Consider the following 24,479-nt stretch of genomic DNA (forward strand, 5'->3'; position numbering starts at 1 on the left):
ATTGTCTGATTCACTACAAACAAAGCACCTAGCTTTTAGCGACACTATCAAGGATAGGGTAACCAATGTGGCGATGTGATTATGGTAGATTCAGTCCTTAAATCATGTAAAAATCTAGTTAGGTATTTTATACAATTCAAGACTACATGTCAGACGGTGGAAAATAAATGTAAACATTACAGAAAAAATGGAATCAACTTTGAAATCAACAAAAACAAAAGTAGAGAATGTGTAAATTAATTTTAACTTTTTGGTTGAACTATGTAATCAACCACTGAAATGGTAAACTAAGCTAACATTAAAGCCAATGCCATACTACTTCTAGTTGCAGTGCATGTCAGATTTTCTGACAATAATTGCTGATCTCATCATCAGACCATGTCAATTTGTGCAATTGGAAACTGTAGCCAATGTCACATTTAATGACCGAGTGCTGACCTCCCAGCACAGTGGCAAATGAAATTTAGAGAAAATAGGATGGCTATTGTGAGACAGAACTGAGTCAGCCTTGTTTCTAACCTGTTTGTAATATGGTGAGAGAGGTCAGTTACAAACTAATAATTGTTGTTAAGAAATAGTCTATTTGTTTAATGCCAAGGTGGCAAAACCAACATATAAAAGCAAATGTAACCACACATACAATCAAGAATTTACATAAAAAGTGTGTTATGGTTTTGTCCACTTAAAACTATTGAGTTTGCTAAGAAAAAGAAGCCTGTCTGTGCCTTCTATAAAATTAATTCTATGTTAAGATCAATGTTTAGCCTGCTATCAATGATTGTCCCAAGATATTTGTAGTGCTCCAGTGTCCCTTCAAGTTACAGTTGAGAAAGTGTGAGGAGGAGAGCACCTGGGATCTACAGTCATACCTTTCGTCTTAGAAATATTTAGCAGTATAAAATAGATCACAACACTAAAGAAACTTGATGGTGACCTCATAGATGTATCGAGGCAATCAAAGAAACAGCCACATATTGTCTGTTACACATATTTATAGAGTGACCACCAGTGGGCTCCTGCTCCCCAACACCCAACACAAGCAGACACATGCACAAGTCCAGTAACACACACAAGACATACATATATGCCCTGAATATAGCCCACTAAATTTAGGGGCAAAACAGAAGTGATAATCAGTTAATCAACTAACCTGTGGGGCTGGATTGGTTTTACACTCAATGAGAAATCTATAAACAGCAATGCTGAATGTTTTTGAAAGTCTTCACACAGTAAATTCAGAAGTGTTGCAGTGCCATCCTTCACTTCTCTTTGCTCTGTATGTAAATTGCTAAGGGTTTAGGATCCTGAGGTTTAAGTAGTGGTTTCTTAATTAACTTCTGAAAGGATTTCATGATATGAAAAGTTAAGGCCACTAGTCTGAAGTTACACAATGCTTTTTTGTAATTTTTGTTAATGGAACAAGATTTACCTATTTCCATAGGCTAGCCACTTTCCATAAATCCAAAGACATCTCAAATATGGAGTGGCATATTGGAGAGAGTTTTGCACAGGAGTAAAGCAAAGGCCCACTTATTCTGTCAGAACCCAAGCTTCTCATGATTGTAGTTTAAGAAACACTGATATCATTCTGGTCACTCCTGGTTCCTGTCTCAAGTCTGTTCTTTGGCTGACTAATATACGAAGCAATATATTGTTCTTCAAGTCTTAAACAAAATTCTCTGAATTTCTGAACCAAACAATACTTTGTTTCAACTGCTGCAAATTTAACCTAATTACTGCATTTAATGTGAACCCAGGTTATCAGAGCGCAGCTCATTCTCAACTTTGTCCTTATACTTAAGCTTTTCCCACTCAGTTTCAGGTTTAACCTCCTCCTGTAATTCTTTATGTTCAGTTATGTTCCATGTTGAAATGTCCGGTTTGTTTTGGTTATCAGTTCTTCTACATCTCTGGTAATCCATGGCTTGTTATTAAGGTATATTTTGACCAATTTGACAGGAATTAATCGCTTCCTCACAAAATTTTATGCAAGTGTCCATCAGTTCATCAATGTCAGCACAGGATTCTTTGCATTTAAAACAGCAATGCAGGAACTCAACAGAATATTCATCCCAGACTTCTCTGTTTAGTTTCTGGCTTTTCTCTTTTAAAGAATGGTTTATAGATTCAAATAAGTTGTACACAATGGGGACTTTGGCTCCTGATTCATAAGTGCCTTTGATTTTTCTGTAGCACTGATTAGGCTCTTTGTTGTGACAAGTCTGGCAAGTGACATATTGGTAAAAATTGCATTGTGTTTTTTTCAGTGAACACAGATTAAAACTGCTCACAATAAAACTGGGAGAGTTGGGAAGACAGCAACTCAAGCCTTCATATCACTTATGAGATACTGTTAGTAGCTTTGCTCACCATTGTACTCCGGTGAAAACAGACACTTGTTAAGAAAATTTGTGGAAACTTTCTGGGGAAAGTTAACTGGGTGCAGTGAGACAGACAGAAGCTCCATATCCTTTGCACACACTTTCTCTAAGCATAATTTTACACCATTGTTAATTTATATAAAGGCAGAAATTGCCACAGTGAGACTTACTGATGATGGGCAAGTCTCTGTCAAATTGAACTGGTCACCAAATCCACAGATCTTCAGGTGGTCATCAGAATCTTTTCCATTCATTCAGGTTTTTGTAAATGCCATAATGCATGCATCTCTATTATCGATCTAAAAGCAGGCACATGCTTGAAGTTCATCCACTTTTTATTTTTTGGAAAGACTGAACAATTCCCATTGTAAGAATCGGTAACAGAGGTCATTTCCTTGTAGATTTTTCAGTATTTCTCTAATACCTCCTCCTCCTTTCCTGGTTATGAGATGATTACGAGAAGTTACGGATTTAAAAACCTGATATAAAAATAGGGCTAAGATTCTCTGAGAAATCGGGTAGTAAATACATGTGTTCAGGTGAGGTCCACTTAGATAGACTGCTGTCTCTGTTGTGTGTAATCCATGCAGGTGGATTAAGAGAAGTAGCTCCAAGTTGCCCAAGTCAGATGAAAGTACATAGAAATGACACAAAAAAAAATTCTGAATTCATTTATTTCGCTGAAACACTTTGTTTAGTGGCTAAGTACAGACTGGCTAAAAATTGGGTTCTGCAAGAACCATCACTCATGCATGATTATGTGTTTTTGTACTTTCTATTTGTGATATTTATATCTTACATCTGAGCTGAAAAAGGAATATTTCTATCAGGAATATCGTAAGACACAAAGTTGCTGATGAAATTTTATTCAGAATGTACCAAAACCAGCATAAGATTTGATCTATTCCTTATATTAAAAGGAACACACTGTGTGTGTGTAGTGGTTTATTCCAACCATAAAGCTGCCACAAAATGGCATTTCTGGCCATTTTTCAAGCTGTATTAAGAAATTAATAATTAGGAGTATATCAGAACTCTGAAATCTGTCCAAGTTATTTCCACATTTTACCATGGTGAGCTACAGTCTGGAAGAGTTCACATGAAATTTCCCACTTCTCCCAAATCATCTGAATGCAGTATCAAGTTCTTAGTATACGGATATCACAACCACATTTCTATTAAGAAAATTGTTAGTTTTATGGATATCATATTTCAAATGTTTGTTAGTCATTCACAAAATCTAAGTGCTTCATTTTTACTATTTTTCAGTTTTGTAAGTAATCACCGATTAAAATTTCAGCCATATAAAGAGTAACAAAGCAAATTGTTAACAACACTCGGTGACATTGCTAGAGAGAAGCAGTCATGTAAAATACTAATGCGCCATTGAAACAAAAAAGGAACTGTGCTACATTTCAACTTACAATTTGCTTCTCATTGACATTTCCACTGCTGTAAGTCGTAGCAAGTGTTGATGAGCATGCCTCGCTATACCAAGGAACATTACCAAACTGAGTGGTGCTGCTTATTGAGAGGGTGTAGATACTGTTGGTATATCCATCACAGTTACAACTGTCATGCTCCCTTCCGCCATTACCGGATGCCCACACAAAAATAGAACCTAGTCCTCCACGGCCCTAGAAAAGAACAGAATTCATGTTATACAACCCAGTGTTATATTTGCACTCAAAAATATTGACAATAAACAATGCTTAAATATATTAAATATAAATCATATGCCAAACCTACCAATAGACAATATTAAAGTGTTAAAACTGTTCGTCCAAAACTTAAAAATTAAGCAGCTAATAATGAATCACTCGATCAGTATGGTCTGCACAAAATGGGATTAAGATAATGTAATTTACACAAAACTATGAAAGTTTAAGCTTAATGCCTTCTAAATTAACTGACATTTTTAGATGTTTAGTATCCTTGATGCAACTTTGCAAAGGACATAACCAATCCATATATAAATTAGAACAATGTTTACAAGCTACATTTAGATTGGGGTAAAACCCAGAGCAGCAAGTGTGAGGGTCAAAAGAAATATGAATCCCATTGCACTCTGGCCAAGTCTAAAATATTTTGTAGTACTGCATGTGATTATGTGATCATTCAGCCAAAAGAAGAATTAAAAGTCTTGAAAGTGTTATACATGTGTATAGTGAATGAGTACACATCACCTTCTGGTACGTAGCTCTTTTTAGCTGAGAAAAGAAACTGATAGAAGGAAAAAAAAACTTTAGAAAGTGAATAACGAATAAAGAAAACTATACTGTCTCCTAACATGTAATGAATTGGTCTGAAACTAAATCTAAAAGGAGCTGGTACAGCTGTGATGTTCTGCATGGATAGCTGAGGAAACCTCTCCCAGACAACATTTTTACTGTGGATATTTAGCATTTTAATTTTTCTAGTAAGGCTTCCTATGATCCAAGAGGATACTGACCCTTAAAAGTAGCAATTAAATATGTAAAATTACATGCTCAGACGAACCTGAAAAGTGGACACAAACACTGATGAGTCATCACTACAGAAGCATAAGAGTTGAGTAACATGTACCAACATGTACATCTCTCCGAAAGATGCTAGCACAGTTGAGAGACAGACCTCATCAAAGCACTCAATAACATATCACCCTCAACACTAACTGGGTATACTACTTTTTAACACTAGAATCCCTGAAGCCTACGAAAAAAGTCGTAATCCTGGACCACCTTAAATTCCTTTGCACCTCTCCATCAGCATTCTTGTTTTGCAAATGTGTCAATCAGCCTGCTATCCCATCCCCCTCCGACACAGCTGAAGTTCTCCCAGCTCAAGTCTGTTTATCTGGGTGTGAGGTGCCTTGAATTGTAAACGGTTAATATATTGCTATTTGGAATACATACATTTCATGTGTGTTCCATGTCTACAACTATCTGGATAAATGTAGGTTGACAGGAAATGCGAGGCAAGAAATGTTGAACACATAGCTAAAACAGATTAACGTTACAGTAAAAATTTGTGTGTGAAAACTGAAGTCCAAATATCAAATAAACACTTTCAAAAAAAGGTATAACAAGTGTGTCTTTATTCAAGAATATAACCAAAAAAAAAGAAGAAATTATTCAGTTTACATGTTGCTGTCAGTATGCAAAAACCAAAGTCCATTTATCAATTGCATGGGTGGGTTAGAGGTAAGAATGACTGTCTCTAAATCAAGAGGTTGTGGGTTCAATCCCGGGTCTTGCTCGCATTTTCCATTTTGAGTATTGAGCTGCTATTATTACTACTATTATATAATAAAAACATACATTTGATTTGAGTCTGTAACACCCATTGTAAATTTTTGCTACTTATTCAGTTTTATTCTCTCAGACATGTTCAGGTGGTACAACGAACATGTCTCCCCCTCTCAGAGATGATTATTTCCTTGATTTAACCCTCCCCACCACCCCACTCCAGTTTAAAGTTACAAAACAAACAATTCAGACATGATTAAAGTGCACATTGCACAGTTTAATTGAAATGTAACCAATTGTATCATAAATGTTGTAAGGCGACTTGGATAAAGGCATCAGCTGAATAAGTAAATGTAAACTATGGGTATTTCCATACACTTCAGTCACACCATGTAGAAATTACACTTTTTATACAGTCCCCACATATTTAAATATACAAGGTTAAATATATTTATGATAGTTGTATATTATCTGGCCTGTAGCATCAAAGTTTCATATTATTAAAAATAAAAAGAATACAGTAACACTTAAGAGTAATATACTACATGCAGGCACTTCTAAGGAACTGCATACGAGACAGCAGCAGAAACTATTGCCAAAACTAACTCACAGGTTTGTTAATATGGTACATAGAGGGAGGCAAGTGGCAGTAGTGTATTTTCAACCTGGGTGGATGAAGCAATTTGGCTTTGTTGCAAACAGGCAAAAGATGTATTTTTTCACAACACAGAGTATGTGTCCTATACATCAGGTGTGTGGTGACACTTCAAAATGAAGCATGAAAAAAGTTTAAGGAAAAAAGTTTAAGGATGAGCTAGAGCAGAATTTATCAGGACAGAAATGGCAAAATACCAGAGGCAAAAGTAGTGTGTTACAAACTATGCAAAGCTAAAAAAACAATACAAAAAAGGCTACAGAAAGCAGCTATAAACTCTCAGAATGCATCACCAAATATTGTAAACATTTGCAAATAGTGAGCACTTAAAATCTCGGCATTGCTTAGAAAGGCTTCTTTCATTTAATGGATTGCCAAACAAAGAAACAATCATTCAAAAAGTGAAACTTGTATATTAGATTCATTCATTACACACAGACTGATGTATTTCAAATGTTTATTTCTTTTAATGTTGATGATTATAACTGACAACTAATGAAAGTCCCAAATTCAGTATCTCGGAAAATTAGAATATTGTGAAAAGGTTCAATATTGAAGACACCTGGTGCCACACTCTAATCAGCTAATTAACTCAAAACACCTGCAAAAGCCTTTAAATGGTCTCTCAGTCTAGTTCTGTAGGCTACACAATCATGGGGAAGACTGCTACCTTGACAGTTGTCCAAAAGACGACCATTGACACCTTGCACAAGAAGGGCAAAACACAAAAGGTCATTGCTAAAGAGGCTGGCTGTTCACAGAGCTCTGTGTCCAAGCACATTAATAGAGAGGCGAAGGGAAGGACAAGATGTGGTAGAAAAAAGTGTACAAGCAATAGGGATAACCACACCCTGGAGAGGATTGTGAAACAAAACCCATTCAAAAATGTGGGGGAGATTCACAAAGAGTGGACTGCAGCTGGAGTCAGTGCTTCAAGAACCACCACGCACAGACGTATGCAAGATATGGTTTTCAGCTGTCGCATTCCTTGTGTCAAGCCACTCTTGAACAAGAGACAGCGTCAGAAACGTCTCGCCTGGGCTAAAGACAAAAAGGACTGGACTGCTGCTGAGTGGTCCAAAGTTATGTTCTCTGATGAAAGTAAATTTTGTATTTCCTTTGGAAATCAAGGTCCCAGAGTCTGGAAGAAGAGAGGAGAGGCACAGAATCCATGTTGCGGGAGGTCCAGTGTAAAGTTTCCACAGTCAGTGATGGTTTGGGGTGCCATGTCATCTGCTGGTGTTGGTCCATTGTGTTTTCTGAGGTCCAAGGTCAATGCAGCCGTCTACCAGGAAGTTTTGGAGCACTTCATGCTTCCTGCTGCTGACTAACTTTATGGAGATGCAGATTTCATTTTCCAACAGGACCTGGCACCTGCACACAGTGCCAAAGCTACCAGTACCTGGTTTAAGGACCATGGTATCCCTGTTCTTGATTGGCCAGCAAACTCGCCTGACCTTAACCCCATAGAAAATCTATGGGGTATTGTGAAGAGGAAGATGCAATACGCCAGACCCAACAATTCAGAAGAGCTGAAGGCCACTATCAGAGCAACATGGGCTCTCATAACACCTGAGCAGTGCCACAGACTGATCGACTCCATGCCACGCCTCATTGCTGCAGTAATCCAGGCAAAAGGAGCCCCAACTAAATATTGAGTGCTGTACATGCTCATACTTTTCATGTTCATACCTTTCAGTTGGCCAACATCTCTAAAAATCCTTTTTTTGCACTGGTCTTACCTGATATTCAAATTTTCCAAGATACTGAATTTGGGACTTTCATTAGTTGTCAGTTATAATCATCAACATTAAAAGAAATAAACATTTGAAATACATCAGTCTGTGTGTAATGAATGAATCTAATATACAAGTTTCACTTTTTGAATGGAATTACTGAAATAAATCAACTTTGTCATGATATTCTAATTTTATGACCAGCACCTATATAACATGTTTAGCTGCTGTTCCAAGATACTGTAATAGAATCAGTATAAAAGAGGAAAATGTGCTGCCTCAGGCCTATGTATGGCACTACTACTACAGATGATATGGCAAGAGAATTACCAACCACTAGGAAAGAAACAAAGAAAACATTCAACATTACAATAGATGACATCTCTGCTATGGTGGGCAAACAGAGGGTGTTTGTGAGTTTAACTGGAAAAAATCAGATTATTCACCCAGTCCTAAAGTTTCTTTGCATTATTCACCAGGAAAATTGGGCAAAAATACTTAAGTCTCATTTGACTGCTGTTATGGACAATGTCATTAGAACTGTTAACTTTCTTATATTTGACATTAACTCACCGACAGTTTTGACCACTACTGAAGATTAGCAGTGTATTCACAAGGACTAGCCTGTGACATGGCTTAGTAGCAGGAAGGCTTTGGAGTATTATTGAGTGCTTTGTTGAGGGTTTTTTTTTTTTTTTTTTTTAAATAAAAGGGTTTGAACTTCCAGGAGCTACAAGAAGAGTGACTAGTAAAGAACTTATTCTTTTGGAGGACATCATAAGATATCTCAACACACTCAACCTGCAGTTACATGGTGCATGCCAAACTGTGTTAGCTTTATTTGATGGATGGAAGTCACTGCTGGTGAAAATTATTCTCTTGTGATATTCAAACTAGAGGCTTTCGTTATTTCAGTCACTTAAGGCCACAGTCATCACATCAGCTTGTCAACCCCAATGACCTCTTTCAGTGCATTCAAGAACTTGAAATTACATTACAACATATTGTGACCTGTTCAAAAAGTTTTCCAGACAAATTCTCATGTTTGAGAAAGGTGACCTTAGCATTATTCTCTATATTTAGACTCATGTAATTTGGAACAGGTTTTGTTCACACCTAAAGAGAGGGTGAAGCCATCTTGCAGCCAACTTAAAATAGATCACTGAGAAGCACATACGCTGATACAATTAACATCTTGCAGGCAGACATTGCACAACAAAGCCATGAAAGACAGGGACAGAGATTATACTGAAACTTTATGTCTAATAAAGGGGTGGGAGGGGCATGTCTTAAATATGCTTATTTATCCACAGGATAACATACATAACAAGGGATGATTGCAAAATGATAGGGAATCTGAACTGGTGGGATAGATGTTTTGTAAGTTCAGGAATGGTTTTTACAGCAAGATGCCTTTCCCGACTCCATGGTTCTAATTTTATAGTGGCCAAAGATTAGCTACCGAGTGCTAATGTGAATTAACAAGTGTCTAGTGTTTGTTGCTTCAGAAACATGTAAACATGCATACCAAAAATTATGAAGGCAATTGCTGAGGAATTTCAAAAAAACAAACAGTCATGGTGTACTAGAGCCAGTACCCTTTGTGTTCTACAAAATAGATAGCCTGCTAAAGGTAGGAAGGACACCTCACAAAGATGTCCCACACCTTGGGTATAAATAACAGAAGAAAATATTGTTTTTCCCTTAAAATTTGATTTGTGGTGACAAAGTGAAAGCAGAAACTACAGCTAATACATATGGATCATTTGAATCCATTCTTAAGGAACAAAATGAACATCAGCATGGTCTAAGCATATTGGGTGGCCAGAATGTTGACTACCAAAATAAATCATCAATCCAGCTATTGTTCCAAAGAGAATCTTTAGCTTTTGTAGCCATACATGGTGAGCAGGACCTCGGAGTACATGAGCTTATCTGTGCAACAATGCGAGATACTATACCTACAACATTCTCTAGATCTGGACTCTTGTGGCTACCATCTTTTGCCAAAACTTTGAGTGACAAAGTTGGAACTGGTTGCACAATCAATGTAATAAAATAACCAGTTTTACTTGAATGGCACAGAAAAGCTTTGTGAACCGTATGAAATTTTCATTAAAAAAATTACTTTTCTGCTTTTTACAGGTATTTATCTCAAGTCAGGCACAGAACTTCAGTTCACTTCTTGCATGCTTAACACACAAAGATGCAGAAAAGGGCCTTGAAATGTATCTTGCAGACTGAAGAGCCAAAACATAACAGCTATATTGACATCGGCTCCAAACATAAAAATGACAAAAGAGGGATAGATTACTATTCAAAAAGTATGTAGACTTTAAAACATAATGGTACCAATTCCACCATTTAAAAAAAAAAAAAAAACACTAAGTTGAAACTGAAAAAGTATCCTCCATTCTTTATTTCACATTTAAAGTAATACTCCAAAAAATAATGTACATTGTACTTACCCCATGTAAAAATTTTTAATCTAAATTTTTCATAGTGACAATACCTAATAGAGAACAGGGCCAAATAGTGGCCAGTGCTTTTGAATCAAAGATTCACCTCTTCCCCTCATTCACTGGTCAAGAATCTCATCTTTAGTTCAACAATACTATACTATGGAAATGCATCTTTTCTTATGTTTATATTGCACAGAGTCTGGAATAATTAATATTTTAGCAAATGTGTGCGCATTTTGAATGTTTTCAGCATAGGAATGGATAATGGACATGTGGAATGTTTGACAGAAGTGAACATTTTTGTTCATTGCATATTTTTTTTTTTTTTTTTTTTTTTTTAAACACTGTACAGCATTGGGCACTATTGGTTTCTGTTATATTCATTTATACTCTTCTTTATGCATGAAAACAAATGTTTTTTCAACCACCACGACAAACCATAGAGGGCAAGTAACATTCAATTAAAAAAAAACATTTTTGGGTGAAGTATTCCTTTAATAGAACAAACTGCTTTAAGTTATGATCCAACAAATTGTTTTGAATAATGAAGAAACTTAAAATAGAGGGGGCAAAAATATTGGAACCCTTAAGCACATTTTATAAACACAGCCTCTAGAGACCATAATTCCTAAGTGGTAAATTTAGGTCTGAATGAGATTTCTACACTTCTCAAAAGGTAGTTGGTAGCACTACTCTAGATCAAACTGTTCTCTCAGATTTAACAGGTACTTTCATCCAACAATAAGTTACACTACTTTCCACAAATGTTCAATGGGATTCAAACCAGAATGCTCAATGTTTTCTTTTCAACCATTTTTAGGTGCTTGAGTTTTTTTAATACTCATTAAACTGCTAAAAGACCCAACTCCTGTGACTAAGGGGCATCTTTCTCACACTGGACTGTACATTTTGCTGCTTAATGTCTCAATAGTCTTCTGATTTCACTGTGTCCCACACAGTTTCAAGGTACCCAGTGCCAGGAGCACAAGACTACAATATTACTGAGCCTCCTCCTCCTCCTCCAGATATTTTTTTTAAGAAAGCTTTGTTTTTGATTTCTGTGAATAACAACTTGGTGTGATTTAACACGTTTTGGTTTATCTGTCTGAAGGGTATTTACATAGAAAAACTCTGGATTCTTAACATGAAATTTGGCAAACAAGCCCTTTAAATTGTTCTCTTAGAAGTGGGATCTTTCTGGGCGTTCTACACAGACCCTATTTTAATTCAGACTGCAACGGAGAGTGTAACTTAAAACTGCTGCATCTTGAGCTTAAAGGTCAGCTTTGATCTTTTATGTTTTCTGTGGTTCTTCATCCACCATTCAAACAATCTCTCCTTTCAATCAAGGTTAACTTTCTTCTTGCAGCCATGCTATGGGATGCTTGCTACAGTCCCATAGGCCTTAAACTTCTTGATAATATTGGCAATAGTGGTCACATTGGAGATGGTCTTGAAACCTTTATGTAGATCATGCTTGGGTATTAAATTTTTACCTCTTCACACACAACTCTGTGGTTTTCAATGTTTAATGTGATACACAAAGTGACACAAAACAGCAGAGTACTTCTTTCTATTTAAACTGGTTGAATGAAAGACTGAAGACACCTGTGATACTAATTAAAAGAGATTAGTTTGCTTTAACTATCACTATAATTATTACTTATAACTTCTACAAAGTTCCAATAATATTGAAGGTCATTTTGATGTCTGTGCAGAATAAGAAAAAAGTTTGTTCATTTCAGTGCTTTCTTTTGATTCACTGCAAATCAAAGAGATGACTATCAACTATGAAACATCTTTAAATTTCAATATGTTTTATGAAGAAGGGTGCATTATTTCAATAAAAAGCAAGGGTTCCAATATTTTTTAAAAGACAATGTGTTGCAACAGACAATGCTTGAGGCCTATCACACAGCATGTAGGCTTGGTGAAACGCAAGCACAACAGCCAATCAGAATGCACTGTGCGAATATGCCTGTCCCCACGAAGAAGCCATGTTGTAAACATCAGCAACGTGGTTAGGTGTTTGGGAAACATGCTGTGCAACGAGGACATCCCAGTAAGTGAAGTGGAGGAGGAAAATATATTAACTGCTCAGGAGAAGACAAAGAAATGGAAAAACATCATCAAAAGTTTGGAAGTGGTTCGGCTACCACAAATCAGACCAAGCACAAATAAAGCCAGTATACAAGATATTCTGCCGACAGGTCCCAGAAAAGACTAATACAACAAACCTAGTCCACCCTTTTTAAAAAACACCATCCAATCGAACATGATGAATGTCAAAAAGAACCCTTGAGCACGATGCTGTTCCTAAACACCAATCAATTGTGTTATCTTGTGAGCCTTACACAAGTGTTACTATTAACTACATTCACACGGAATGGAATTTTCAGAGCAAACGTCTGCCAACTGCGGATCACACGGCAGAAACTATTGCAATGGTGCTCGAGGATGCCCCGTTATCCTGGGGAGCTTGGAGAGGACAACCAGGTGTGTATTATTATGAAAAAAGGAGCAAACATTGTCAAGGCTCGCCTTCAGTGCTTCAAACAGACTGCACCTAGTAATTGGTAACCATGTTACTAGTTTAGTTAACTTAATTACTGCCGTGAATATGCTTTGTATTGTGCTGCTTAGATTAAATTTTCAATACTAACATTACAAAATACTACAACTCAGTTGCTTCTCCTAGTAGGCTTTTTAATTAAGAATACATAAATATTTTGAAATCACTAAAGAGACAGCAGAATTGAAAGAGCTATAGGTGCTTGTAAAAAAAAAAAAAAGCATTTTCTTTTTCATGGAAAAGGAAGAGAGATCTAGCAGGAACTCAAGAGGAGTAGAGGAGTTTAATCTGGCCAAACAAACTGATGACAGAATCTCCAAAAAGATGGAGGTCCTACCAAAAAATGGTAGGGAGAGTGCTGTAGCAGGAGAAGGCCACTGCAAAAGGTACTAATATGCCGATAAAAAAAATAAAAAAAATCCTCCTGCTACTTCTGTATCCCTGCCACCAGATCTTCATCACCAAGGGTTTTTTTTCGTACAAGAGGCAACACTGTCACCTGCAAAAGAGCCTCAATCCAGCCAGAAACAGTTAATAGGCTAGTCTTTTTAACAAAAATCCTGTTGTGTATAAGAGAATTTTTTTTTCTATAAAACCAGCACACAAGAAAAAATCCCAAATTATTTTGGATACTGTTTTACCTGTTTTTTTTAAGTGACAGGGAACAGTGATATTTATTGCAACTAGTAATACAGATTTGGTTTGCATTGTTTGAAATGTAATGTATTTGCACTGTTAAACTTTGCACATTGTTTTCTACACTGATGCATTCCCTTGTTCATTTGAGCTATTATAAGTGCAATCATTCTGAAAACTTGAAAATCAAAAACATTCCAGAAATTAAGGAAATGTTAAATGTATATAGTCTTATTTCTCAAAAATAAATCTTATCTGTTTATTATTTTTTATTTTAAAATATTTATTCAGAATATATTAGGATAGAAACTCTTTAAAAATGGAAACACTAGTATGAAACTATATCATAATAATTATCGAAATCGATTGATACAGGAAAATATCATGAAAATATTTGTGTTTATATCACCTAGCACTACATAACCGCAAACCAAAAAGAAAATAAAGATCAAAACTAGTTAGAGAGAACAGCTTAGAGAGGTATGTCATTCCAATTAATGTACTCTGACTACAGGAGAAGTAGTTCATACAGCAACCCCTTTTGTAACCTTAGAAGAAATACAAAAGTAAGAATAAAAGTAAAGTAGAATTCTATATAAAACAAATACAAGTACAGTGGTACCTCTGGTCACGACTGTAATTCGTTCCAAAACTCTGGACGCGACCCGATTTGGTCGTGACCCAAACGCAATTTCCCCATAAGACTATGTAAATACAATTAATCTGTTCCAGACTGTACGAACTGTATGAAAATATACATATTTTAAGCACAAAAATAGTTAATTATACCATAGAATGCACAGTGTAATAGTAAACTAAATGTAAAAACATTGAATAACACTGAGAAAACCTTGAACAACAGAGAAAACTAACATTGGAAGAGTTCGTGCTAGACCCTTACGAACCGCTCGCTGGAAGCACTTTTTTTTTTTTTTTTTTTTTTTTTTTAAATGAGTTTTAAGCACAGGGAAAAAAAATTAAATGGCAATTCTCTTGCAAAACTTTTCAAACTATCCTCTACTGGTTTTAAATTTCTCATCTTTGCCACTCGAAGAAGGAATTTTTTTCAGCAAATCGCCATGAATCTTCCTGGCTTTTTCGCATATGATCACCTCGCTTACACTATCCCCAGCAAGTTGCTTCTCGTTCAACCACACTAGCAACAGTTTTTCCACCTCTTCCAGCACTTGAGGCCTCTGCTTGGTTAACATTATAACTCCTTTTGCAACATCAGCTGCTTTGTTAGGCCCTGTCTGTATACGCAAGCAAAAGAATATGGGAAACGGAGAATGGCAATTCATTGGTGCGTACAAACGCGCATAGGGAAACTGGCCGCCAGTGTTTTTGTTCGCCACCAGAGCATGTGGTCGTGAACAGATGCAAAATTTTGGAAAACTTTTTGATCGTAACCCAATTTATATGTGTTCGGAAACGTTTGTGACCAGAGGTTCTACTGTACATACCAAAATAAAAGTAACAGCTAATGTTCTCTCAATTGTCAGTGAGTGCACTCATACTATGCCTTAGGTCACTGTTCAAGAATAACCACAGCACTCAAAACTACTAAACAAATTTAACAATATTCTCCATCAATGTATTTGCCATCTCTATATAAATTTTACAAAATTTATATGCATATTTTATGATTGCATAGTAATAAAAAAGTGAATAGAATTTCACAGTGCTACATATTAAGTTAAGGACAAATTTAAATTATCTTACATATCAGATGCCGCATTTGTGTGAAGTTTTGTGCACAGTTTCCTATGCTAGCTAGGTGCTACTCCAGTTTACTGTTGACCAATATATGCAAGTAGTGCTTGATATTTGGAAGACAAAATCATCAAGATCCTGTTCATAACTACTCCTCCAATTAAATTTAGTCTACTTGAAAGCATACAGCCATAACAATAAAGAATGCCCTCACATGGTAAGAAAAACTACATATATACATATATATACATCTATATATATAATTCACTAAGCCGGAAGACAAGTAGCCACCCATGGAAAGCACGGTGGAAGGGGCGTGGATTCACTAAGCCGCCAACAAGACAGACACCCATGGCGCACGCAGGAAGGAGCCACGCCCACCAACTCTAAGACCATTGGATACGACGACAACTCGCAGAGCCACGCCCACCAACTCGGACGCGACGCCTCGGAAAACATGCCGTCATTTCTGTTTGTCTGTGCCACAGTCCACATGCAGCTCTGAGCCACGTTGACTTTTCATTAGTCAACCTCAGTGGAACCTTGGTTCACACAGAGGCAGCGCCAGAGAGAGACAGAGGCACACACAGGCAGCGCGAGAGAGAAACAGAGGCGCGCGCACACACAGGCAGCCCGAGAGAGAGAGCCGTGCAATCCTTTAAAAGCCTGCGCGTGCATCTGAGCAAAGACAATTTCCTGTTAGATTTGCCTTTGCAATGACAATTAATAAGGCACAGGGCCAAACTTTCAAAAAGATGTGAATGTATCTGCCAAAACCAGTTTTCCGTCACGGACAGTTGTATGTTGCTCTCTCCAGAGTTCCATCTTTTCATTCACTTACTGGTATGCCTGCAGGAACACGTGCAGCGAGCGAGAGAGAGCGAGCGACACACACGCATACAGGTGTGCGAGAGAGAGAGCGCTGGACGCATAAGAATAATAATACTTCATTACATTGATATACCGGTGTTTTCAGTATTCAAAGCGCTATCCATACAGAGAGAAACTGGGAAGCGAACCCAAAATCTTCCACAGTCTCCTTACTGCAAAACAGCAGCACTACCATTGCGCTACAAGGCAGTTAAAGAATGTACCGGCCTCGATTTTGTTTTCACTTCTGTTTACAGTGATCGGATCGTAGCGTGCATTGTTGCAATGTTACTTTTCTTGGTGGCTTATTACATTACGGATGTTTCACATGTTAATTTTTTTCCCTGTGCTTAAAAGACATTAAAAAAGTGTTTCTCAACTGTGACTCCAGAACAACTCAGTACGCAAGCTATATTAAGCATCACCAACGAAGACTCGCTACACCTTAATGAACAAGTGCTGAAACTTATCCGACGAAGTAACTTTCACCAGCGTGGCCTCCATCGTCACAGACGATCCCGCTTTCAGTCACGGACAATTGTATGTTGCTCTCTCCAGAGATCCATCTTTTCATTCACTCACAGTGGTATCCACAAACCCACCCCATTTGGACAACTGTGTCGTTCAGCAAGTGTTCACCCATCAATACATAATTATGTGGCGTATGTTACGCCGCGGGTTGGCTAGTATACTATATATACACAATATATATATATATATTATACACACATATGTATGTGTGTATATATATTATATACACACACACACACACACACACAGTACTGTGCAAAAGTTTTACGCAGGTGTGAAAAAATGCTGTAAATGAATGCTTTCAGAAATATAAATAATGATTGTTTATTGTTATTAACTTACAAAACGCAAAGTGAGCGAACAAAAGAAAAATCTAAATCAAATCAGTACTTGGTATTACTACCTTTTGCCTTCAAACCAGCATCAATTCTTAAAGGCACACTTTTACAAAGTCAGGGATTTTGTAGGATTATAGTCAGATGTATGATCAACCAATTATACCAAACAGGTGCTTATGATCATCTTAAAACTGGGTGAGGAACAGCCAAACTCTGCTACCAAGGTGAGGTTGTGAAGACAGTTTCATGTCATGGCAAGATTGAGCACAGCAACAAGACACAAGGTAGTTATACTGCATCAGCAAGGTCTCTCCCAGACAAAGATTTCAAAGCAGACTGGGTTTTAAGATGAGAATCATGAGGTCAAAGGAACTGCCTGAAGAGCTCAGACACAGAATTGTGGCAAGGCACAGATCTGGCCAAGGTTACAAAAAAATTTCTGCTGCACTTAAGGTTCCCAAGAGCACAGTGGCCTCCATAATCCTTAAATGGAAGACGTTTGGGACGACCAGAACCCTTCCTAGAGCTGGCCGTCCAGCCAAGCTGAGCTACCGGGGGAGAAGAGCCTTGGTGAGAGAGGTAAAGAAGAACCCAAAGATCACTTTGGCTGAGCTCCAGAGATGCAGTCAGGAGATGGGAGAAAGTTGTAGAAAGTCAACCATCACTGCAGCCCTCCACCAGTCAGGGCTTTATGGCAGAGTGGCCTGTCAGAAGCCTCTCCTCAGTGCAAGACACATGACAGCCCGCATGGAGTTTGCTAAAAGACACCTGAAGGACTGTGAGATGGTGAGAAATAAGATTCTCTGGTCTGATGATGGTCTGGTCAGTATGTGTGGAGACAACCAGGCACTGCTCATCACTTGTCCAATTCAGTCCCCACAGTGAAGCATGGCGGTGGCAGCATCATGCTGTGGGGGTGTTTTTCAGCTGCAGGGACAGGACGACTGGTTGCAATCGAGGGAAAGATGAATGCGGCCAAGTACAGGGATATCCTGGACAAAAACCTTCTCCAGAGTGCTAAGGACCTCAGACTGGGCCGAAGGTTTACCTTCCAACAAGACAATGACCCTAAGCACACAGCTAAAATAACGAAGGAGTGGCTTCACAACAACTCTGTGACTGTTCTTGAATGGCCCAGCCAGAGCCCTGACTTAAACCCAATTGAGCATCTCTGGAGAGACCTAAAAATGGCTGCCCACCAACGTTTACCATCCAACCTGACAGAACTGGAGAGGATCTGCAAGGAGGAATGGCAGAGGATCCCCAAATCCAGGTGTGAAAAACTTGTTGCATCTTTCCCAAGAAGACTCATGGCTATATTAGCTCAAAAGGGTGCTTCTACTAAATACTGAGCAAAGGGCCTGAATACAGTAATCCCTCGCTATATCGCGCTTCGCCTTTCGCGGCTTCACTCCATCGCGGATTTTATATGTAAGCATATTTAAATATATATCGCGGATTTTTTGCTAGTTCGCGGATTTCTGCGGACAATGGATCTTTTAATTTCTGGTACATGCTTCCTCAGTTGGTTTGCCCAGTTGATTTCATACAAGGGACGCTATTGGCAGATGGCTGAGAAGCTATCCAACTTACTTTTCTCCGTCTCTGTCTTGCGCTGACTTTCTCTGATCCTGACGTAGGGGGATTGAGCAGGGGGGCTGTTCGCAAACCTAGACGATACGGACGCTTGTCTAAAAATGCTGAAAGATTATCTTCACGTTGCTATGTTCTGTGCAAGCTGCTTCCTGAAGCGACATGCTGCACAGTGCTTCGCATACTTAAAAGCTCGAAGGGCACGTATTGATTTGTGCTTGTTTGTTTTTCTCTGGCTCTCTATATCTCTCTCTCTGCTCCTGACGGAGGGGGTGTGAGCTGCCGCCTTCAACAGCTTTGTGCCGCGGTGCTTCGCATACTTAAAAGCTAAACAGCCCTATTGATTTGTTTGCTTTTTTTCTCTCTCTCTCTGACATCTGCTCCTGACTTGAAGAGGAAGATATGTTTGCATTCTTTTAATTGTGAGACGGAACTGTCATCTCTGTCTCGTCATGGAGCACAGTTTAAACTTTTGAAAAAGAGACAAATGTTTGTTTGCAGTGTTTGAATAACGTTCCTGTCTCTCTACAACCTCCTGTGTTTCTACACAAATCTGTGACCCAAGCATGACAATATAAAAATAACCATATAAGCATATGGTTTCTACTTCGCGGATTTTCTTATTTCGCGGGTGGCTCTGGAACGCAACCCCCGCGATGGAGGAGGGATTACTGTACTTAGGACCATGTGATATTTCAGTTTTTCTTTTTTAATAAATCTGCAACAATTTCAAAAATTTTTTTATGTCTGGCAATATGGGGTGCTGTGTGTACATTAATGAGGGGAAAAAATTAATTTAAATGATTTTAGCAAATGGCTGCAATATGACAAACTGAAGGGGGTCTGAATAATTTCCGTACCCACTGTACATACGTGTATATTATATATATATATATATATATATATATGAATGGAAGAGAAGGTCTGTGATACGGTTTGCATATTTGCAGTTGGAGATCCACAAAGGGAGAAAAAACGAATCACGTATCATAAAATAGTTTTATTCCTGAGCTTTCAACCCCTATCAGGGGTCTTCATCAGAGGATAATGCTTAGACTTACAAGAATCAAAGGCAATATATAGCATCACATTCAGTATTGGGGGGGGGGGGGCTTGGGGGGGGGTGGGTCTTGGTGACTAAGTTAGTATGATCAGGGGGGGGTTGTATCGTTTAATTAAAGTGCGTATGTCCTTAAGTTGGCATATGCTGGGTTTATGTCCAAGTGTCTGTTGATGGCGTTTTCATCTGATAGCCAAGACTCGGCCAACTCTCTGGCGCTTTTTGTACTGGCCTTAAATTTTACTTTTACGTTGTCCCAGTTGAATGTGTGTCCTGTCGCTTTAGTATGTGCATATATCAAAGATAGTGCGTCCTTTCTTCTGACGGTGTTGCGATGTTCCTGTACACGTGTTGAGATTTTTTTTGACGTTTGTCCTATGTATACAGCTGAGCAAGAATTGCATGGAATACTATAAACTGCGTTTCGTGTTTCGGCTGTCGATTTCTTGTTTTTAGCATTAAACAGGACCATGCGCAGATTGTTGGTGGGTTTATGTGCTATTTTGATGCCCCACTTGGTCAGGGTGCGTGCCGTGCCTTCTGACACATTATGGTGATACGGGAGTGAATGCCAGGTGGGGTGGGGGTTCTGATTTACGTCGCTTGTATGCTGATTCCTTTGGCGCCTGCTGTGTAGTCCCCGATTAATGAATGATTTTGAGTATCCGTTCGAGGTGAAAATGCTGCAAGGTGCTTCGCATACTTAAAAGCTCAAAGGGCACGTATTGATTTTTCTCTGTCTCTCTCTCTCTCTCTCTCTCTCTCTCTCCCTGCTCCCGACGGAGGGGGTGTGAGCTGCCGCCTTCAACAGCTTTGTGCTGTGGTGCTTCGCATACTTAAAAGCCAAACAGCCCTATTGATTTGTTTGCTTCACTCCTTTGAAGAGGAAGATATGTTTGCATTCTTTTAATTGTGAGACAGAACTGTCATCTCTGTCTTGTCATGGAGCACAGTTTAAACTTTTGAAAAAGAGACAAATGTTTGTTTGCAGTGTCTGAATAACGTTCCTGTCTCTCTACAACCTCCTGTGTTTCTGCGCAAATCTGTGACCCAAGCATGACAATATAAAAATAACCATATAAACATATGGTTTCTACTTCGCGGATTTTCTTATTTCGCGGGTGGCTCTGGAACGCAACCCCCGCGATGGAGGAGGGATTACTGTTTATATATATATATATATATATATATATATATATATATATATATATACACACATACATACACATACACATACACATATATATATATTAGTTTTAATATCAAATAATGCAAAAAGTACGCAACACGCGTTTCAACCTTATTTGGGCTCATCAAGCATACAGACTCCACTATATATATATCTATATAGATATCTCTATCTCTCTCTATTATTATATATATATATATTGTGAGGGACGACCGGCTACAGACTCCGGTCGCCACCACCAGGCCGCTAGGAGGAGCCCTCCGGACAGCATGATGGTGCCCCGAGTTCCAGCAGGGCCTCATAGACTTTGTAGTTTGTATACACAGACATGCTGGATACGTTGGGGACCACCGGGAGTCGCTGTAGTGGGGCTAGTGGGCTCTTGCGTGCCCTATAACCCGGGAGTGCGTCACCGTCACGTGACCGGAGGAAACGACGTGCTCCCGGGATGAAGAAGACTGTTTGCCCTGACCCGGAAGGAAACGGACTTGTGGGTTGTGCCAGGAACCACTTCCGGGTCAGGGGCTATAAAAGGACTCTGGGTGAGCCCAGACATTTGAGCTGAGCTGGGAGGTAGGGTGGCAAGTGTCTGGGCGAGGAGGAGAGAGAATTGTTTATTATTATAGAGAGTTTATTGGTGTATGAATAGTGTGGTGTGGAGAGTGCTTTGTGCACGGTACAGTAAAGAAATAAATAATTATTGTACTTTCACCTGGTCATCAGAGTGGTACCTGAGGGTTCAAGAGGTGGACAAAGGGCTTATTTGCTACAATATATATATATATATATATATATATATATATATATATATATATATATATATATAATCTGACACACATATACACACACACACGCACACAATATACACACATATTACACATACACACACTTTACTTATACATGCCTCAGACACTCCACGTAGAAATGCCTCCTTTGCTAGTTTAGCAGGACCATCAACAGTCTTTCCATCATCTTCTGGGCCCCAGCTAGCACTATAAATATCAATATGTTGAGGGTTCAGGCTGAGTGATTGAGCTTCTACTGCATCAGTCACCTCTCCGTCCAACATTCTGACACCTACAAATGAAAAACCACAAAGATTAACAAGCATTGTTTTAAAATAACTTAATGACTTCCTTTAAGAATAATCACTTTACACAAGAGAAAAACACATTTCTGGCAATAAAATTAACTTTGAATACAGCTTATGCTTTCAACTGTAGAAAAAAAAATTGCAACAAAATGCCAACCTCCCAGCAAAATAAACCATCTGTACTCAGGAACCTGTGTAGACTTGGATTGGAGCCATCTTTTATAAATTTCTCTTGTTAGTTCTGTTACTTTTGTCATTAATCCAGACTGGGGATGCAGTAGGGGAAGGAGCCTATCCCAGCCAGCATAGGGTGGAAGGCAGAAACAAAGGGCCCTAGTCCATTGGAGGGTGAATACACATGAACAGAAATACACATACACACACCAGGGCCAATTAACCTAACCCGCAAGTCTTTGGACAGTGGAAGGAAACTGGGTCAAAGCCTTTAATGGCAGCACTGGGAAGAGGACAGGAAATAGCCCTGGACAGGGCAACACCGCCCAAAGCTAGTCTCATACACACACACACCTAAACCAGTGTTTTCCACCCCTGATTTTAACTGTGCCCATTTCAACCTCCAACTCCAATGCTGCTCTTGATTGCATTTCCCATTTGTAATTGCGCTGCCTTGTCTTCTGTGGTGGGGTTGAAGCGAGTGTGATTAGAAACAGGATAAAAAAAAAAGTCGCATGGCACTATCTATCCCCTTTGGTGATGGGGGATATACCGTGAACAAGATACTAGCTGAAACTGCCAAAACCTCAAGACTTATTTCAAATTAACCAAACATCCAACAACAATGAACAAAAATGCATAAATAAGAGCAGTCACATTAACAATATATTTCCAGTCTTTTATGCACACTTGTGACATGCAGTACAAGTGACCAATCAAACTATAAATCACTGAAAAGACTTGAAACTCAGCCATACAATAGTAATGAGTCTTTCACTGTATGTGACATGACAGTTGGGATCTTTTGAATTACAATTCACCCTTTCTTTGTAGTAATTTGTTTCTGTTACGTTTAATCAGGAGAATTCACTGCACACAAAACATTGCATCGGATTATTATAAACACAAGGGAGTACCTCTGGCTTGTTCCACAGCTTTCATGACAATAATTACGGCAAAGTGTATCAATTATTTCTGACACTGATTTCTGGTTAGCCTCTTGGTTTGATTTATTAAACCTATTGAAAATTCAACTATAACGATCCCTGCATGTCAGAACACTACTCTATTGATCTGTCCTTTTGATTCTACAAAAACCAGATTTACTTGGTTGAAAATGCAACGTTATCAGAATTTCCAAACCAACAAATAGTATTACTGATTCAACAACTTTTTGGCTAACCAGACATGAAGGATATCATCCATCGCTATATAAATCATTTGGTTATAAACTTTGTTGTTAAGAAGGTAAAATCTGTTTTTACACAAGGGTTATGTTCCTAAACCTAGCATATAATGGATATTCACATAGTGAAATGTCCTTAAACTGCTGCTAAGAAAATAGTCTTACATATACCTATTAATATGTACATTTTACATATACTAGTTTGAACAGCACTACGTTGCAGGCTGAGTAAGTATGATAGGTGTTGAATTGCAACACTTCTTCTCATGTCATTATGAATGAGGTCAAGCGCTTGTATACCAAGCATAAGTTATGCTGTACACTGCACCACCATGTGCAACAGTAAGTGTAAGAGAATGTGAATGGAATGGGGTGCATGTCTTACTCGCTCTCACGCCACTTTAGTTTACAGTGAATGAATCATACCAAGAATAAGTGCAATTAGTGAGTGAATGTGCACATTAGTGAGGGTGAAAGGAAGCAAGGTGGGCATTTCCTTCTTTCTGGGACTGTTGTCTGAATGTCCAAGAATATGGAGGACATTCAAGCTGCACGATCAATGGGATGGGAGCCTCATCTTACACTACCAAAAAAAAAAAAAAAAAAAACATCTTAAAAGTAAAATACTTTAAGTTTGTAGATTAAAAATGGTACACTGCCTGTCCATAATCTGTTTCTATCCAGACGGAAGAAAAAAAAAAAAAAAAAAAGTATAACATCTGAATATTTAAATAAAGGACCAAAAAGTATACATTACTAATTGAGAGTTTTGTATTTTATCAAGTGCAACAATGTACTCCTGTAAACCTATAAAGGATATTTTAGGCCATGTGTAAATATACACATCACTTGCAGTGGAAAGAGAGGGTACCAAATCCTATGGAAAAAAAAAACTATACTCTTTGAAAAAATTAGTTAATACAGTGTCAACATTTTAAATGACTAATACTTTCTTTATGTGCTACCATTAGTGGGTTGTTCTGCACAGTTTTCATTGTAGCCTATTTCTTATTATTTACTGGCATAAATAATGTTATTGGTTAAGATGTACTAGAAAAAAAGA

General features: G+C 38.2%; 1 protein-coding gene across 3 annotated transcripts in view; it reads right to left on the reverse strand.

Moving 5' to 3' along the window:
• The window catches only part of LOC114642539 (furin-1), a 208,602-nt gene that overhangs the window by 38,343 nt on the left and 145,780 nt on the right, over positions 1 to 24,479 (reverse strand). For all 3 annotated transcript variants that reach the window (XM_028791402.2, XM_028791404.2, XM_028791403.2), the window contains exons 8-9: positions 21,868 to 22,040; positions 3,806 to 4,018 (exon numbers count right to left, since the gene is read on the reverse strand). In XM_028791402.2, coding sequence (XP_028647235.2) covers positions 3,806 to 4,018; positions 21,868 to 22,040 — 386 coding nt within the window. The remainder of the gene's footprint in view (positions 1 to 3,805; positions 4,019 to 21,867; positions 22,041 to 24,479) is intronic.

Source organism: Erpetoichthys calabaricus, chromosome 17, assembly GCF_900747795.2.
Source record: "Erpetoichthys calabaricus chromosome 17, fErpCal1.3, whole genome shotgun sequence".
Lineage (NCBI taxonomy): Eukaryota > Metazoa > Chordata > Cladistia > Polypteriformes > Polypteridae > Erpetoichthys > Erpetoichthys calabaricus.